Source organism: Passer montanus, unplaced genomic scaffold, assembly GCF_014805655.1.
Source record: "Passer montanus isolate IOZ18808 unplaced genomic scaffold, ASM1480565v1 scaffold29, whole genome shotgun sequence".
Taxonomy (NCBI): Eukaryota; Metazoa; Chordata; class Aves; order Passeriformes; family Passeridae; genus Passer; species Passer montanus.
The window spans coordinates 5,487,089-5,506,400 of NW_024367596.1; the positions used below are offsets into that span (position 1 = coordinate 5,487,089).

General features: G+C 37.2%; 1 protein-coding gene across 9 annotated transcripts in view; it reads left to right on the plus strand.

Moving 5' to 3' along the window:
* The window catches only part of NAALADL2 (N-acetylated alpha-linked acidic dipeptidase like 2), a 413,787-nt gene that overhangs the window by 259,874 nt on the left and 134,601 nt on the right, over positions 1-19,312 (plus strand). For all 9 annotated transcript variants that reach the window (XM_039713916.1, XM_039713917.1, XM_039713918.1 and 6 more), the window contains one exon: positions 1,688-1,807. In XM_039713916.1, coding sequence (XP_039569850.1) covers positions 1,688-1,807 — 120 coding nt within the window. The remainder of the gene's footprint in view (positions 1-1,687; positions 1,808-19,312) is intronic.

The following is a 19,312-nucleotide window of genomic DNA, read 5'->3' on the forward strand; positions in this document are numbered from 1 at the left end:
CTGGTAAATACCCTTTCTGTATCTGAGGTTAATTCTTTAAAACTGGAGGCATGAGATTAGGTAAAACATAAAACACCTTTCCCTAGTATGAAATCTTTACTTGATTTAATCCTACTTTTCAAATACTGTAGCCATACAGGAAAGAAAATTATATTGGCTAAATAGTTTTCTAGTTCTTTAGATATGAAAACCCCCATCTATTTCAGAAGAAATGGTGAAGTGCGAGCTTTCCTGTTCTACATTTCATTACTTGGTGTTAAATCTGATGTTTTCCTACTCAGAAGTGTCTTCTGGCTTTGGCTGGGCTTTCCACATACTTGGTTTGTACAGCACTGATGACATATTGCAGACTTGGAAACTTTTCTGAAGAATTCAGAAGAATTTAATAAGACAGGAATCTTGGCAAAGTTTTTGTATGGTTTCAACTCGAATGTTGAGAAGCAAACTCACACAGATACAGTTTTTTAAGGGTAAATACTTTCTTAAAATACCCATGTTCAGGAATCTACTAAAATTTCACACATCCTACACATCCAGAACAACTGTTGCTAGAATTCAAACAGTTTGTGTAGGGATACCCAAAATCAGAACTGTTGCCTTTGGCAATGAATCCATACTTAAGTTACAAAACTGAACTGAAAGAGAAAACTTTTCCATCTTGTACTGCTCCTCTTATTTTAACTTTTAAACACTTATGTAATATTCTTGTGTCTTCCAGTACTTGGGTTTTATGTGAGCATTGGGTACAGATTTAGAGGTTCCAGAATGTCCTCAATGATGTCCTGAGAGCTTCATAACATTCTAAAATAGTAATGTACAAGACTGATTATCCTCTTACTTTGTTTTCACCAGAATTTATTGCTACAAATGAGTAAGAAAAATGCCCTTGGTCATTCCTAAATTATATATTTTAAAAAATACTTGAAAACTCATCTTGAAATATTTTTCCATTACTGCCAGTTCTTGACATTTAAAAATAACTTAGAACATGTTCTATATTTTCTTGCAGAGTCCTAATGGAAGAGCTGAAAATCTTCATGTTCTAAACACTTTTACATCAAAGTGACTCTAAATAATTTGAAAAATATATACTAATGTAAAAGTACACACATCAGAACATGGTTCTGTTATCACTGTAGTTATCTGTGCATAATGCTTGGATAAATGATTGATTAAAGGAAAATACTTCAGTAGTTAGGTAAGATTGCTCAGGAGTTACAAAATAAAACTGTGTATTGGTGGAGTTTGTGTTACCTGTGTATTTTCAGAAGTGACCAGTAAAATCACTCATTCCCTGAAATAGTTTACAAGACTCTAATTCTCTGGTTATTTTTAAGAAAATAAACAGAAGTGACTTAGTGTCCTTTACACAATTAATTCCTGTAGGTAATGAGGGGAATTTCTCTTCAGAATCAGCATCTCCTATAACCACTGGGAAAAAAAATGGGGGGGTGGGGGTGTTTAGTTTATCATAGCTTCTTAATTATTAATTAAAACCACAAAAAAGTTATCTGTCAATTTGAACTTTCAAGGTCTTTGCTATTACAGGTCTTGCTGATTAGAAGTTGGGGTAAGGAATTGCAAGACTCTGCTGAGATGCTTGTACAAACACTTGGTTTCCATGCAAGGAGCACCCTCAGTGCAGAGTGGCTGTAGCTGTAGCCTGAATTTTGTCTCCTCTTTGCAGGCAGAGCTTGTTGATGTCCAGTATGGGACCATGGAAGACCTGATCCGGATTCAAGCCATCACAAACGTGACCAAAAAAATTGCACTTTTGAAGCTTGGACAATCACCTTTGCTTTATAAGGTTAGTTACACATCAGCTGAATTATTCATTTAGTGAGTCGGGTTTTTTTGCTTGTTTTTTTCTGTTTCAAAGTACAAAAACAAAGAGTTTCTCATTTTCCCCAATAAATCAGGACTTACTGACATTCAGATTCTTCCTCAGTACTCACCACTGTCACTCTGCAGTGCCTTTTATGTGTTAGAGTTGTTTATTTTTCTGTATATCTTGCAGTGCCCCAGTACTCTGCTGTATTTTCTCTGGGTGTACTAGAAGCCTTTTGACAAACAAAGAGATCACTGAAAGAACTAATAGAGCAGAAGGAATTGTGTCTGGAGAGTGTACATGGGTGCATGTGTATCCATCCTCTCCAACCCCAGCTCTGGCAGAGAGCACAAAGCAGGAGCTCACTAATCCACTTTTGCACTAAACATAATAAACCACTCAACATATAAACCACATTTAAACTCTAAACATCCAGTAACTGCCTTCTGTTGCAAATATGTTATAAACAAAATTGCTGGTTTGACTTTCAGAAAATACAGAAAGTATAGTAGCTCAGTAAATGCTTAAACAATGAGTTCCCAATTCACAAAAGCAATTATAAAAGAGCAGCAACTCCAGATCTTGCAGTTAAGTAAATCGGGACCTACTCTGTTTGCCATAGAAAGCACAGCCAGGACTTCAATACAGATTCAAAAAACAAACACTTAATGTTTTTTTCTATAGGAATAAGATTTGTCTCAATAAAAATGCCATTTTCAACTGAGTAGCTTTAGCTGTTTATTTAAATTATTTTGATGCAATTTAATTATGCCTGTGAAAGGTCAGTTGTCATTGCTGGGACTCGGTTGTTGCCCATCATTTCCAGCAATAGATCTGATCCTGCATTTCACTGCTGACAAAGCCAATGAAACAGCAATCAGGGCTCATAAAGCAGGGATTTGATAAAGATGTAAAGTTTGCTGTAGCAGCACTGTCTGTGAGATGGACTTTTTACCCATTTGTGTTCCTGTGAACACTCACTGTGTCTGAATTACCAAGCAGCCTGAAGGAGAAGGGGAAACCAGGAGGTGCTGAGGACCAGGCACATCTCAGGAGCTTTTTGTGTGGGTTGGCTGTAACCTGGTCCCAAATGTGGGCTGTTTAACGGCTGAGGTGCATTAACTACATTTCTGGAGATCCAAAAGAATCAGTTTTGCACATTCAGAGTCTGTTACACGGCACAAACCGAAGTGTAACATGATCAGGAGATTGACTCAACTGTGTGCTCAGGGTCTGAGGTAGAATTACAACCACACAAACCTACTTTCCATGGTCTCCTCACAGAAGGTTTGCCATTTTTCTTGAGCCTGTAAACTACCATTTTCTAGAATACAATTTGTGTCTTTTTGGCAGTGGAATAATTGTAAGCTTTACTTTGCTCATAACTATCAGTAAAGGTGTAGGAAGATTATCAGAAGTAGATTCTCCTTTTCTAAGGAATATTTGATGTGAAATATTGCCTTAAACTACAAGTCCTGCTGGTTTAAATGGGCCCAGTATCTCTCTGCTAAATCCACTCTTTGTATCTTTTTCTCTCCCCTAATGTTTATGTTTCTGTACTTACTGAGTCTCACATTTCTGGTTCAGCAGATAGTTCCCTCTCCCTATATTTTCCTTATCTCTGCCTTCCATGTGCTTGGTTTTACATCACATTAAAACAGAGCACTAGTTCATAAGAGAGCTGTGGCTATATAAACATATATACTTAGTGGGTTTCTTTCCACTTTTTGTATTTAACTTGTATTTTTCATGTGTTAATTTCCTTTAATTTTTTCATTATTATTACTTTATATTATGCAAGTATCTCACTCTGGATTTGAGTCTTATTATTATAGATCCTGCACTGAGGTTCCATCTTCATAACAGTTTCTAATTATGCCTCTATTTTTCAGTTGTATCTCCCTTGCACAGTTATGCTTTTTGTCTTTCTTTCTTTACTGGTGTTTTTCATGTGGTTTTGGTTTGGGGTTTTTTTTTCCCATTTTCCCCTTTAGTGTATTTAATTTGCCTTTTAAAAAATGTGTGACTGTTCTTTTTATCTCTGCTGAGTCTTTTGGAAAAAACCTGAAAGAAACAATAAACTACTGCTGGCATAAAAAAAAATCATCATGAAAACTGAACAACATTTCTTTTGTCTTTACATCATGTTAAGAGAAAGGATGTGCTGGTAGAAAAGAGCTTCATGTTCAAGGGGCAAATTTACAGAAATAAGTCCAAGTGATGGAAATTTGAATATTTGGAAAAATAGTTGTATAAATGACAATATTTTTGCAGTATAGATTTAGTTTTATAAAGATTGGATAAGGTACAAAATTGGGGGAGAATTAAAGTTGAAAATAATTTGTAGCTTTTACTTTGTCTTACAGACTGTGCCCATCTCTCATATCTTTAGACACTGAAAACAACAGAGTTAAGTAATTTGGAATTTGAATGTACAGGGAATTTGGAGTAGGCAGAAAAGCCTGAGGTTAATGTGCTGTTAAAATATGCAGTTTAGTCTTAAACATGAGTAATTCTGATTAAATTTCGTAAGGTTCATAAATTTAAGCTGCTTTGTGAGAACAAGATTTGCAGAAATCTGACCTGGAGTTATTTTTGTAATTGGATATGATTTTCAGATTTCACTGGGGGTGTTGTGTTTCTGTTCCACTGGATCAGAGTGTGGTGTCTGGTCAGGAGGAGTGAGAGGGGCAGCAGCCGTGGCAGTGGCACCTGTCCAGAGCCACGGAGACACATCCTGATCCCTTAAGCTGCACCTTTCCAAACAACGAATGTGTTACCTCAGCCACATCATAAATTACAGCTATAAAGAGAAAGAATGTGGATCTTACCTTTATAGCAGGGTATCAACAAAAGCAGTGACTCTGGGGTGGGGGGGGAAGCCCGAAACAAAATTAAAAAAACAAATAGTTTAGATTGCTGTGATTAAAAAAAAAAAACAAACTGTTATGTATTCTATATATATAAAAATATCAGAGTGGAGAAGGGTTTTGAGAAGGGTTTTTCACCATTGTTAGGTGAAAAAGATGTTAGTGAGCAAGACTCTATTATAGATTAATATAAAAAGTGAGGGAAAAGGAATGGTAGAAATACTTCAAGGAGAAAGCAGGAGTATTGCAAAGACAAAATCCTTTTCAAATGCAGCTGAAAGGTTCAGGAATTTACTATGCCCAGCACCTGGAGTGGTAGTTTCCCATAGCAAGACAGACTGAGGCAGTGGGCTGAGCTGTGGGGCACTGGGGAGCACTCGTGTGACAGGGAACTTGGCATAACCAAGTCTTTTTGGGCTCATTAGCCACAATACTTCACAGTGCTGGAAAACTGACAGGAGGAAAAAATTCCAGCTGTTTCAACAGCTCCTGAAGGGATCTTGTGACTAGTCTGAGACACTTGTAAGGTCTGGATTGCTGCTGAATAAAGAGGGGGCTGGATTAAGGCAGAAAGTTTTCTTAAGCAGGGAGCTGAAATGAGACAGATGTAGAAGAGACATGAGGCACAACTTCTGGAGGGAATTGCCATGAAAAGAACACATTTTCTCACACCTTGAGATTGAAGGAGACTGTCTCCTGGTGTCCTGGCTAGAAGGAAAATTTGTGTTTTGGTGGAACTCTGGTTATTGGGGTCACTGGTGAGGTTGAGTAGCCAGTCACAGGAGGTCAGAGCAGCCTCTGCTGTCCTTGAACCAGGGGGATCCATAAATGTGGCTGGGGAAAGATGGTGAAGTTTATTACCAGTGATTATGCAAATCACTCATGTGGTATAGAGCACCTTCTTGAGAAAGAGCACCTTGAGTTGCCCACTGTTTTTGTAGCAAATCACTCATGTGGTGTAGAGCACCTTGAGTTGCCCACTGTTTTTGTAGACAGCATATTCTAATAGTGCAGAATATGTGGTGGCAGAGAGATTGGCAAAAGCACCTTGGTAGCACCCAGCTCCTGTGCCCTAGAGCCCAGCTGAGTGTGTGCCACTGCTCTGAGCATGCTGAGGAAGCCAGAGGAGGCTTTTTCAGGGAGAACTGCACAGTGGTTTCAATATCCAGCCTCTGGAAATGTCATTAACAGATTCACTTTTTGAAAAATGTTGTGTGTCTTGATCATGATTTAATCTTTAGGGGTTGCAATTCGTGGAAAAGCCATAATTTTTGTCCTAAATTAACTTTTAATAGAGTAACAAAAGCCCTGAAGGCCAAACCACTTCATCTTTAAAATGTTCACATATTAACATTTTTTCCACATCCATTAAATGAAGATGTTGTTCTACTGTGTAAATATCTGTATTTATTTTAATAATTTACTGCCTTCATAAATATACATAAAATTGCTTTTTAACTGTCATAAAGTTTAGGAATGTGGAGCCTTGGATGTGTATGCAGAGGTTATTGGCAGGCCCTTATAGATAAGGATTTTCTAAATAGAAAATATTAAAGGTTCCCAGAATAAAGGTAATTGGCAATAAGGCTTCAATTTAATAACTGTGTTAATTTTAAATAAGTTTACTTTAGAAAAAGTAATTTCACTTGTCTGCATTGTTTATTTCCTTGTTCCCTCTGGTACTTTTTATGACTAGCACATACAATTGTGAAGATGATAGTTTGCATTGTAAATCTCCATTTAACGAGGACCCTCCCTTTGCTTCCTTCCCTTCCTCCCTCTCTAGAGATACACAAATATATGTGTGTATCTTTATATACATATATACAGTGTGTGCATATAAATATACAAATAAAAAGTGTGGTAAAAATCCAAACATTTTAAAGGGAACATAAACACTGGGTATGCATTTCATTATTAAGGACACTGGGCTTTGGTTGGAGTTTTTTGTGGCCTCTTTTTGGACAGTAGAATTTTTTCCAAGGCTCCTAAAGTCTTTATATACACACATTTCCCCATATGAGTGCTATGGGACTTTTAATAGTATCATATCCCTTCCTAAAGCCCGTCTCAAAAAGTCAAGCCACAGATAGGCAAAATAAAAAATAAAAAATATAGAAACATGTAAAACTATACCTGGGGAACTGGATCTGAAGGGATTATCTAGTAACATCCACTGGATGTTAGAGCGTCCTGTTTTTCAGGTTTTCTCTAATTTACCATCCTCTTAAAATCTCATCTCAGTTCCCAAAATCCTGAGTTTCTTTTGATAGTCCAAACTGAATTCAGGTTGATTAATTCAAATTGTTGGTGCAGAGTTTGCTAAGTAGCCAGTTTATATTTATACAGGATATGTTAGTTCTTATTTTGTCTTGAAGGAAGCTTTGTGATCCTTTTTCCTTAGCCTTTGTCTCCCCTCAATTTATCAGAGATTCTCTCCTTTGAGTTAGTTGCTCTTATTCTTTATCCTTTTTCTCTTCCCCCAATAGACTAGATTTAGTGTGCTCATGTTCTTAACCTTCCCCTTCCTCAAACAGCCTCTTTAATCTGTGAGATGTCACACAGTTTAAGGAATGGTCCCTTTGCGTTTCTTCTCTACTTCCTACGTAAGCAAATTCTACCTGGGCCTTCAAAAAAAACTGCACAATAATAATAATAATAATAAAGTGAGATATTTGAGAAAGTGAGATATTTGAGATATTGGAAGACACAGTTCTCAGTTATATTGCTCTTGGTCTGACTGATAGCAGTGCTTTCATGTTCCTTTTGAACAGAAGGAACAAACCATAATAGTTAGTTAGAGAAGCCTGGAGACCCCCTGCCTCCATATCCTAAATCTGATCTGGGTTGGGTGGACTAAGAAATGCATCCCAGCCCACTGAGGAAATGTACCAGTGTTAAAAAAACCTCCCTGCACAGATTTATGACCTAATGATTCATCCTGAAATCATATTTTAATTCTTTATTGGTAAACCTAGTTTAAACATAGCTGGGTAAAAAACAATTGAAAGTACCAATTGTGATACGTTTTCCCCTCAGTGTGAGGTACTGTGGGAGAGAAAATCAAGAAGTCCTACTAAGTTGAGAAATCTGTAGTTGATGACTAAAAAAGCAGTCAAATAGAAAATCACAAACAGTGGTTTTGTATTTCTGATTGGAACCAAGTCACTCTGAGCTCCTGTGTTCAGTTCCTGGAAGGCTGTTGGTATCCACTATGATTTTTAGCTGAGCATGTCAATTTTCCTCCAACTTCATCCAGCATTTGAAGGATGATGTACTGTGACCTCTGCCACCTAAAAGTGAAACAGAGCCAGTGCAGTTATAAATACAATCTGTCTGTCCACGAGTATGAAATAGTTGACAAAAATTTGCTCTCTTATCCCCTTAGTCAAGTGCACTGCCGTAAATTAAAGAGGGAATTCTCACTCCACTTTTTACAGTAGAAATGGGAAAAAGTAATTTGCCCTTGTAAGCAGTAAGAAGAATATAAAGGGTGGGGTAAGAGAAAAGCAATTGATGTCTGGAAGGAAGCGTAATTAAAGCACAACTTGTCAATATTCTCGAGTAATTAACGTTTCGTTTGCATCAGTAAAAGGACTTCTGGTTATTAATCATTTCCTTTTTGCTTACAAACCTCTGGATTTGATTGCATGGAAGGAGAGATGTTCTATTATCAGAGTAAACAAGGGGAAATGTAAGTTAATGACCAAAAGTAAGTATTGATTATTCTGCATTTCTGAAGCCACACAATTTTCCCTGAATGTTTTGAGAAGGCACTGCTGCTCTGCAGACTTGTGTTCCCAGCTGTAATTCCTATTGTCTCTTCTCTGTCAATACAGAAGTTTGAAGTCCTGCTGGTGAGTCAAACACTGAATTCTTCCTGATTTGAGTCAGTGCATAGTCCTGTTCTCTTCAGTAACCCTAAACGCTTATATTTCTCTTAGGGAAGTGATTCCAAATATTCATATACTCAATTGGCTGTTTAATTGCACATTTGCTGCATGTATTGAATGTATCCTTTGAAAAATTAGTCCAGCTCCCACAATGGATTGCTCTTTCCTGAGGGGAAAGTGTTATAGGAGATCTCCTCCTTTTAGTGCAATAAAATTGAGTGAGACACTAAGTGGCTTCCATTCAAACATGGACAATGGCTGACTCATAAAGAATTCATTGTGGGGTCTTCTGAAGCCCTTGTCTGATTTTAGAGGTGTGAAACTCAAGCATAATTTCCTATTTTATCAAGCCCTTAAAAAGTGAGTAGTAAATGCAATCATCCAATTTACTGTGTGAGTGCTATGTCCTGATAAATGGTGCAAAGTGAAATGGATTTGCTGTGAGGCAACTGTTCTGAAGCAGAGCTGAGCAAAGATATCCACTGCCTCAGCTTGTGCCCTGAATCCACAGATGATCAGCTGCTTGTGTGCAGGGCAATGGGGAACACCACTTCTTCTTTCCTTCAGAAAATTCAAACCTTTTTCATGTGCTCTTCCTGCAGGTGCACTTGGTCATACTTCTGCTTGTGGTCTTGGCCCTTCTTTTGTTGCTTGTGTGGGGAATTATTTTTTCCTACCCAAGCTGCAAATTGAGCTGTTCTTTTGCATTAGATGAGCTTGGATTTCACGTTGACAGAAAATTATCTGGGCCTTTTCCCAGCTCATGTGTTTCCAGCAGATTTCAACAACAGCTGAGGAAGGAGGAAAATAAAATGGAAGATTCATGAGTTTTGAGTAAGGATGAGGGGTGAATATATAAAATATCATCCTGCCAGAACAGATCTATGTGACTTTGGGTTCTTTCAAAGTGTCAGCCACTGGATGGGTGAAGCAATGCCAGAAATCTTCAGAACTTCCCCCTCTAACAGCTTTGCAGAAGAGAGGCAGAGACCAGCATGGTACATCCTGCTTATATTTGATATATTCTGGAATAGTGATCAGAGGAAAAGGTCATCTTTTTGAGGCAACAAGTGTTATATAAGTACTGCCCTCATTCTGTAATGGGTTTGACTTGTATGGCGTGTTCTGTAGTAGCTGCTGGTTTCTTATTTTATTAAGGAGAAGTTATGATTCTTCTCTGACATTTTATGCTCTTTAAAGTGTTTTCTCCTCATTTCAGAATGCTTACTAGTAATCAGTTTATTTACATATCTGTGAATTGAGAAACTGCGTTGAAAGGTATCAAAGTCACTATTATTGAATAAAGTATTTATGTAAAACATTATTTAGGCAATTATAGAAGTAAACAGTTCTATTCCTAGAATCAGTGTTTTATTTGATAAACCAGGATGTCACAGATTACTCAATTGAAGAATGACTTTAATGCCTTGTGTCTCTTCAGGACATCCAGACCTTGGTTTGATTTTTGCATTGGTTCTGGGTGGCTTTAGAGACTCAACTCTGAGAACTGGTTCACAAAATCAACACTTGTGATTCCTGCATGAAAATCTGAATTCTACCTTTTCAAATATACCTGTAGTTTGCCACATGATCAGAACTCTGAGTAGAAACATGGACTTACTGGATGCTGAGATCCATCCTTTTAATTTGCATCCATGGATCCAGGGATACACATTTATATTTTACATTCTATAATAACCAGCCTATGGAAAATTTTTGTTATTTTCCCTGGGATTACTTGAATTGCTCCTTTCGGATTGTCTGTAGCTGGATTTTGAGGATCATAGATAGTTAAAATATGTAACTGCATGTCCTCCCTGGAGAGGGAAGAGGTGGCTTGTAGCATTATATTTTTTTAATTTTCTCTTTGACTGCATAATGCCATGGAGCACCAAAGTCAAAATTTCACTCTTAGCCATTTGGGCCTCTTGATGCCTGTTCATGAATTTGAAAAGAAAAACACCAAGTCCATCATTACAAAATATAATTGGCACCCTCTTTGCAAGTACAGCAATAACCACTTGGAATATTTTGTTTCGATTGCCAAAACATTAAACTAACCTTCTGTGCAGAAGGCAATTCTGCCACAGTGAACATATTTTCACTTAACAGGAGAAGATTGTGCATTTCAATATGAGAACTCAGACATTTTCATTTCCTCTTTAGGTCTCAGTGAATAACTCACAAACACCATGTGCAACAAAGTTAGACTTAGGTTGTTTTCTCCTGATCTAGGCCTAACAAAATGGCAACATCATTGATATGTTATTCTGCTGCATTCTCATTTTTTAAAGTGTGTTTGGTTTTTGTATTTGGCTTCTGGGGTTTTTCTTCGTGCTTTTTTGTTTATTTTTAGTATTGAACATATTCCTCTGAGAGCAGTTCTCCATATTTGGAGTTGTGCTCATTCAAGGTAGTCAATTGTTTTGTTGGGGTCTTTTTTGTTTGGTTTTTTTTGGAGGGGGGGTGTTTTGTTGTTTTTTTGGGTTTTTTTAAGCATTGATTGGGATGCTTTTTGATATATAGACTCAATCAGTGTTGTTGCAAATAAAAAGATTCTTGAACTTTCTTATGGTCATTGGGGAAAGAAAACAAAAGTCATATGATTGCAGTCATTGGAACCTTAAGGAAAAAAGTTGGGGACTACTCTCCTTGATTGACTTAAGGTGCAATTTTTCATTGTTTGTTTCAAATAACTAGTGCAATTTTCCATTATGTGTTTCAAATTTCGCATAATTTCTACATTCAGATTTCTCAAAAAATCTCCAAAAATTCTCTTCATCAGATAAAACATCCTTAACCAAACAAAACGAAACTCTGACAAAGCTGCCCAGGAAAGCCTTGTAATTGTGAATAACCACAGAACGTTCATGGGCTGAGATCTGGCAGGGCAGCTCAGTTATGTGTAGATACAGGTCATATTTTAGATGGAGGACAGAGTGTTTGCATTCTGTGAAGGCTGGAGGAGTGCCTGCAATGACAGTTGAACCTGTTATTTATGTTTTCCCACTGTCAGTTATTATGCAGACACAAGAATTCTTAGCACACAGCCTCAGAGGTGACCTTGAGGTGACCTAGAGAGACCTCCCTTTCAATAAGATGGAAGCATATATTTCACTTCTGATTCAATCTTGGTTTTCCCTGGAGTGGGAATTGACTGTATTGCCTCTTATATCAGTATTCCGTTATATGTGATGGGTTTATGTTATAAAATGTCCACTGGGGAACTGACCTGACAACTCATTTCAGTCAGGCCTCCACTGTAATCTCAGAGGAAAAATGATAACATTTAATCCACTTAACCACCTGGGCATGTCCCGTTCCTGTTTCTCATATTAGAGAGTATAAGGAAAAAAAGGCAAGGCCAAATCTGCTAGTTCAGGCCATTCTTTGAATGCATGCTGAAGAAATCTATGAGACATTAGAGTTTAATTAGTCTGGAGCCTCTGTGTAGAAATTACTGTCCCTTACCATGGGAAGGTGCTGCAATGTTCCTCAAAAAGGAGATGCAAGGAAGGCATTTGGAATGCATTAGGAGAGCTGGGATCTGGCTTCCTCTTCCTGCCTAAGAACAGTCCCAGTCCAAGCAGAATGTATTTTTTTCTTGGTTTGGAATAGCTGTGAGGAGTTCCAAGTATGTTATTTGCATGGTGCTTCACACCTGATACTAGTGGAAGCATCTTTAAAAGATGACATCTGCTCAGCAATTTATTCAGCAAAGTGGGGTTGGAAGTGTGATACAGCATGTGATAAAAGTACAGAAATTTTCATTGCAGAGTATTTAATTTTTTTTTCCCTTTTCAGTGTAGTGTTATTCATCAAAATATAGATAATTGAGAAAGGTTAAGATTAGTATTTAAAAGAATATATGTGAAACTATCATACACAGAAATGTATTTTGCTGTGACATTTGTACACGCAATAGAATCTGTTTGCAAATGTCTTTTGTGTCCATATATGCTTTTTCAGAAAAGCTTGAACTCTTTGGAAGTGCAAAATGAATCTTAGAAAAAGTGTAATATTTTAAATGAATTCTTAATTTAAAGGATAATTTACTTATTTTTATTATTTGCAAGCATACCTGACTGGATGAACTTTGATGTGTGCACTGTACAGATTCATTGAAAGTTGCAAGGACAAAATCTGACATTGTCACTCAATGTGCTTTATTTTCTTTGAAGGTGAAGTCATTTCAAGGCATACAGAAAATTCAGAAAATAAGATTTGCTTCTGACCTGCCAACAGTGCAGAATTGTTCAATACTTGGTGATAGCAGTGGTAACAGGGGAAGAGTAGCTTAAATTACCTATTTCTCCCTTTTTCTGTTCACTGGCAAACAGAATAAAACTACAAGTATGTTATTTAATTTCAAGAAAACCTAAGTTTTCATATCCAAATTAGCTTGATTGGTAATATAAAAGATTTTTGTTCTCAATAAAGAGATCAGCTTGATGCAGTTTCCAGAAGAATATAGATAAACACCACTTCATGTTAAAGCACATTAAAACTCACTTTAATATAAAAACCATACATAAATGTGTTGCACAGTACATTTTACAGAACCATTCCCCTTCAGCAAAAGTAGCCATGGGTGGTGTTTGATCAGGTAAACCTCTCACATGACAATAAGGTCACGGCCATCACGTGGCACCTTTATTGCTGAGATCCTGTCACCATGCACTGTCGTGGTCAAGTGCACACAAGTCTCTCATCCAGACTGATCAGCTGCTTAGTCTTCTGTCAGGATGTTCTTATTGACCAAAAGAATCTCTGCTCCTTTTTTTACTGTGAGAACATGGGGTAAGAAATGCCCTCTGTCAGCCTGATATCCTTCCTTGGCACAGCTGGTGCTTAAGGGAAGAGGATGGGTTGCAAAGCAGGTAGGAAATAATATTTTTTTTTCCCCTGGTATTAGTTTTCTTGAAATGGCAATCACAGGTGTCTTGACTCCCTGAAGTGGAGGATATGTCTGGAGCAATTTAATTATAATCATGACTGTTCTGTGAAATGGGGTATTTCAGTTCTGAGTCTGTTTATCTCTGCAATAGCTTTTGGTGATGAGGTCCTCTATGTGGATACTTAAACATTTCTTGATATAGAATTGGACATTGGAAAGCAGGCATATAAAACTCTCCTAATGCTTTACCATTTATTATGAGGGAAAAAGAAAGACATACAAAATATTCCAGCTTCAATCTAAATCTGAGCAGCCCAGAGTAACTGATGTAATTCTGAAGGTACCACCTGCATGCTAAACATTTGTCTTCACCCTTTAAGGGTTTTAGAAAGAGATTACTTTTTTTTCTTGGTCTCAAGATTAATGGACAGTGTGCTGAATTCTTAACAAATCCATGCTCCTTAAAAAACACCCAAACAAATTTTAAGCTTTTATTCTATTCCTGAATTAAGCTAGTTGGTGTCTCATGGTCAGGCTGTGTTACACAATGATTTGTTTAGCCTCTGAAGATGTTTGAAGATGAAGATGGGGAAAAAAAAGATGTCTTTAATGTTACTGTGATCCTGTTCTCTAATTAAACTTGAAGAGGAAAAAAAACCCAACCCAACATAAAACAGTGCCCCTCAAAAGAGTGTTTTCTAGAAAAATTTCGATATTTTGTTGCAGAATGATCTTAAGTGGTAAGCCTGGAACTTAACATCAATGACTGTAACATGAAATTGATATAAATATTTCTAAGACAGCCTTCAAAGTGTTAAGTTGTTTTCTAATAATAAAAGATTATCATATTGTGAACAAAGAGTTGATCAGGGTTTTACTGTCAGAGCTGCCTCTTTAACTCAGTATCTTCATGGAATGGCATGTTAACCGATCATTCTCCTCAGAAATCTTGTGTGGAAGGACAGTTTAGTAGATGCTTGCAAAAACTCAAAAAGATAAATTTGATTTTAAAACCCCTGTCATCCTTCTCTAAGTATCATAACTGTGTAGGCCCTTGTTGGAAAGATGAGTATCGATTAATTTCACTGTTTGTTTAAATCATGTCTATCTCTACAATTAACTATCTTTGTGTACTTTGTCTATTTTAGGATTAATCTTCAGTATTTGCTAGCGAAAAGAATCATAACAATTATGTGTATATTATTTTTCCATCCCCTGAGAGAATTAGGTTCATACACAGTGAATCACAGAATCATTTACGTGGGAAAAGACCTTTAAGATCCTCAAGTTCCCTCCCCAAACCCACCACTTAACCATGTCCCCGAGTACCACATCCACAGATCTTTTCAATCCCTCCAGGAATGGTGACTCCACCACTTCTGGGCAGCCTTTCCCAATGCTTGATAACCCTTTTGGTGAAGAATTTTTCCTAATACTAATTGAAACTTCCCTGGTGCAATTTGAAGCACTTTCATCCAGTCACTTTTTACTTGAGAGAGGAGACCAACAAATAAAGGTCAGAAAGCCTGACTTTGAATTTCTTACCAATTAAGATTTATTGACATTGAGGGTGTTACTTTGGTGTAAAGCTGATGCAGTTAAATGCAGGCTTAGGCATGAGGATTTCAGTAACTACCAATTTTCTAAACAGAATGACAGAGATGCATTTTCCATTAGAAAGTGATGCAAAAGTAAGCTTGCCCTGTAACCCTGATCTGGCTTCCTTTTCACCTTTTTAGTTAGAAGCTATAGTAAGTACAAAGTTAGTCATCACTGTCAGTTGACAAAGAGAAGAAATTAATGTCTGAGTACAGACATTTCTGTTTGTGGGGGTTTTTTTTCACTCTGTCTCTTTTGCAAACCTATTGCAAGAGAAAATGCTTGTTCTGAACTTGGAAATATTCCCTGATTCTCTATAGATTTCTCTCCTGGGCTAAACACCAGGGCCTGTGATTGTGGTCTTCTGTGTCAGACCATTCATTCATTACATGGTCCTGTAGTGTAACTTGGTGTTGAGATGGAGTTTTTATTTGGGTTTTTAGTCTGGAGGCTTTTGGTTTGGCATTTGTTTGAATTTTTGTTGGTTTTCAGTTCGTTTTTTTCTTTTCCCCCAGAGTGAAGTTGTATATTCTTTAAAGACTTTTTCTGCAAGTTCTGTCTTGGGAGTTACAGTGGTGTAACAGATGTTGATTGATCATGAGTTTTATTGTATTTCTTTTTCATTCATCTTATAACTGCAGTATTCTGTTTGTCATTTGGAAAGTTTAGTGGAGTTCTAGGAGCTGTAAGTGGTGCTAAATCTTTTCTGTGGGCCCATCAGAGGGAGCTATGTTTTTAATGTACAAGGTTTCAAAAGATATTTTCTTCTGGTCTTTCCTTTCCTTCCCCAAAAAATTGTCAAAGACAAAAATAATGTGCTATCAATGACCTAGTTGAGAAGACTGACAGAGCAATGGTTTTACTGCCACATCTTTCTTAACCATCCTTGTATGACCTTGTTTTGTTATTGGGGTCTTCCTTTCCTAATCACTGCATGGAAAAAAATCTTAGTGACAGCAAGTTGGTCCTATTTTTCACATTTTATATTTTTCACTTTATTTTTTAAGACAGGGGAAGGACATAATTTTGGATTGATGTTTTGGAACTAATTGTAGACTGGTGTTACTGAAGAGGAGCTGGGGCTTGTTGGTTTGGCTTTTTTTTCCCCCTAACTGCTGGTGAATGAATGACTTTGTAGTGCTTTGTGACTGCCAGACTAATCCAGCTGCCTTCCCTGTTCTCATCAAGTGCCTCAACCTTGGACCTCCTTCATGTAGCTCTTTCCACTATTTCATTTTGGTGAAATGGGCTATTTAGTAGGTCACAGGAGGAGGAGGCAGATCTCTGTTTTACTGATGTGCTGAGTGGAAAGCAGTGAAAAAGGAAGGGCCTAGGAAGACACAAAAGCTGCACATGTTGGCTTTTTCAGCTGTTGTATCTTTTGTGTAAATTGCCTGCAGTTGTGCTGTACCAGAGTTATATATTAAGTGGTGCTTCAGTTTATTGCATATTCCACTTTAAACCTTGATGTTCAGTAGGAAAGATGTGTTCATGATATGTCCTGTGTAGCACAGTTCATGAATAAGTTCTTGTGGAAAAAAATTCTAGCTTCTGAAATGTCAGTGAGGAAACACAATCAAGACTAGCCTAGTTTTTAATTTTGGAATTTCTAGAGGAGCTTAGGAGCAGAAATCAGTACTGATAATTTATAAAGAACTTTTATTGCTAAGGTTTATAATAACTTTTTTAATATTTAGAGTTCTTGAAATGACTTTATGCACTGGGGCACATTCTTTATGATCATTTCTTTTATCACTCCTAGTTTGTGACTGTTTTTCTAATAAGGAAGATAAATAAGTTCATTCTGAGTATTGATTTACTTAAAGGCGTGCTAACCAAGTAGTTAAACACTGCTCTTTTCCATAAATGAAGCTAAAATATTCATTAACCAATTAATAATATTCAGTTTTCTTAGTTGATATATAGATATGCCTGAGGCTTACATATAGCACACTCTACATCTTTATATGTTCTACTTGGAAACATAAAATTAAATAAAATGTAAATTTAAAAATACATAACAATGTTATGCAGTCTCAACAGAGACTGTTATATTACATCCAAGGCATTATTTTAAAAGCATGAAACCTGGATACAATGTAATAGACCAGGAAAGAGTTGAGCAGGGAGTATGTTTTGTACTTAAGAAAAAACCAAAGCAAAAGGCTAGAATTTTACAATACTAGTAACAGGATAAGAATTCTGAGAATAATGAAATAAATGAATGGGTATTGGTTTTGCACAGGTCCGGTGAAAGCAGCTATGTTTTAACAATCCAACAATTGTGGGCAGCAAATGTGCCTTAATTGCACATCTCTGACTGATTGCTGTGTGGGTTCTGAGAGCATCTGCTGATGCCTTGGTGGATCCCATACAACAGCTGAACTCTTGTAGCTAGAAAAGTCATAATCCTACTTTTATCTTGGAGATAGAAGGATGATTTGGGCTGTTTCATTTCAACACTGCTAACATCCAGTGTTGGTACTGGAAAACACATATTCCAGGTACCCCAAGGAGATTTACATTTTAGTTGAGAAAAGACCGTAGAGAGAATCAAAGGTCATGAGTTTACACTGCATATGAGGCAGAGTGAGGGGTGTTTATACAAATTAGATATTTCCTCTGCTCTCTGCTCATCTTCTCCCTTATAATTGCTGATATTTTGAGGGGGATTGGAATGGGATGAGCTTTAAAGTCCCTCCCAAGCCTAAGCATTCTGTGATACCATGACTGGGTTATCTCCAGACTGGGAGCCTGCTGCTGGAGCCCAGAGTGAGAAGAAAAAGATTGCAGAGGGTTGAGAGCCCCCTGAGGTTGGGAGCAGGTGCCCCAAATGTTTGTGGTGAGCAGAGTGGCTGCAGGCACGGGGAACTGCAGCCACCTCCCCAGGGGTGCACTGCTTTTTGTGCTTTTTGTGCTTTTGTGCCCTGCACAAGGTGCAGAAGGGTGAGGGGAACCTGACATTGCAGCTTTCTGGGGGAGATGTGCCCTGTGCTAGGAATAATGTTTGAAAATCCAATCTGCTGATCTTAATTTTTCTAGTGGTAGGAAAAAAAAGTAAATAAGTAAAAAGAAAAAAAAGTAAGGGGACATTGGCAGATTTGACTTTGGTCTGTGACTGTTGGCAGTTCAGTGGATTTTGTATTAAAAGTTGGATAGAATGCATAAAATACAACAAAGGGTCTAATCAGTTTATTCTTGATGATTTAGCAAGATTATAATTATATCTTTGTGTAATTGTTTTTTGTATGATGGATCTTCAGCTTTATTCTCTCTGTAATAGAGTCTAAACATAGACTGGAATAACCATAAACATAATCAGAAACAGTTTCAGTGTGAACAGGGAAATGCTATTGGCTTTCTGGAGGTTGCTCATCTGGACATTCATACAGCCTGTTTCTTTTTAATGTTTAGTGAATATTTAATGATACTTATTATGCACACAGTGTTCCTCTACATGCTAATTTAGAAGTGAGTAGTATTTCCTGAAGATGTGGGAATGCAACAGCAATATGAAAGGCTTTGTATTATATACTTGTCAAATAATGGAGCTTTTTTTTTCTGGACTGTAAGCAATTCAATTATTTTGTTTCTGAAATAAATTAAGTAAAGCTTATTGAGTCCAATCAGCCCCTGTTTCTAGGGAATTGTAGTTCAATTTCATTTTTAATTAGATTGAACATTGTGAATTTCTTAGCAGTGGTAAGCAAGATCTGGAAATAAAATATGCACTCAATTTGTATTAAAAGTTGCTAAAATCTAGTACAGGGAACTGGCAGTATATCTGGCTTATGTTTAATTGTCCAAATATCCTATTGTGAAAAATTCCATTTTTAAAACCTGCTGATGTGTAACAAATTACTTTTCTTTGATAACACTCTATAGAAGATGAGCAGCCAGCAAACAGGAAAAAGTATGGGACAGAACATTCGGTTCTTGATAAGCTTAATACCACATGTAGGAGCAGGAAAAAAATTTTCTGTGCAAGGATCACAGAATTAAACCAAGATGATTTTTGGGTTGGAGGGGAAGTCTCCAAAGGTTTTTCCTCAACTGCCAGAGCTGTGCAGAGGTCAGTGTGTGGATTTCCAGTCAAACCAGCACAGAACAAGCTTGTGACCAGTGTTCACTGAGAAGTCTACTGTCCTTGGAGAGCGCATATCTGGCAGAGGAATGTACTTAAAAATATAATGGATGGTAAGCTAATGTACAAAGTAGATCTTAC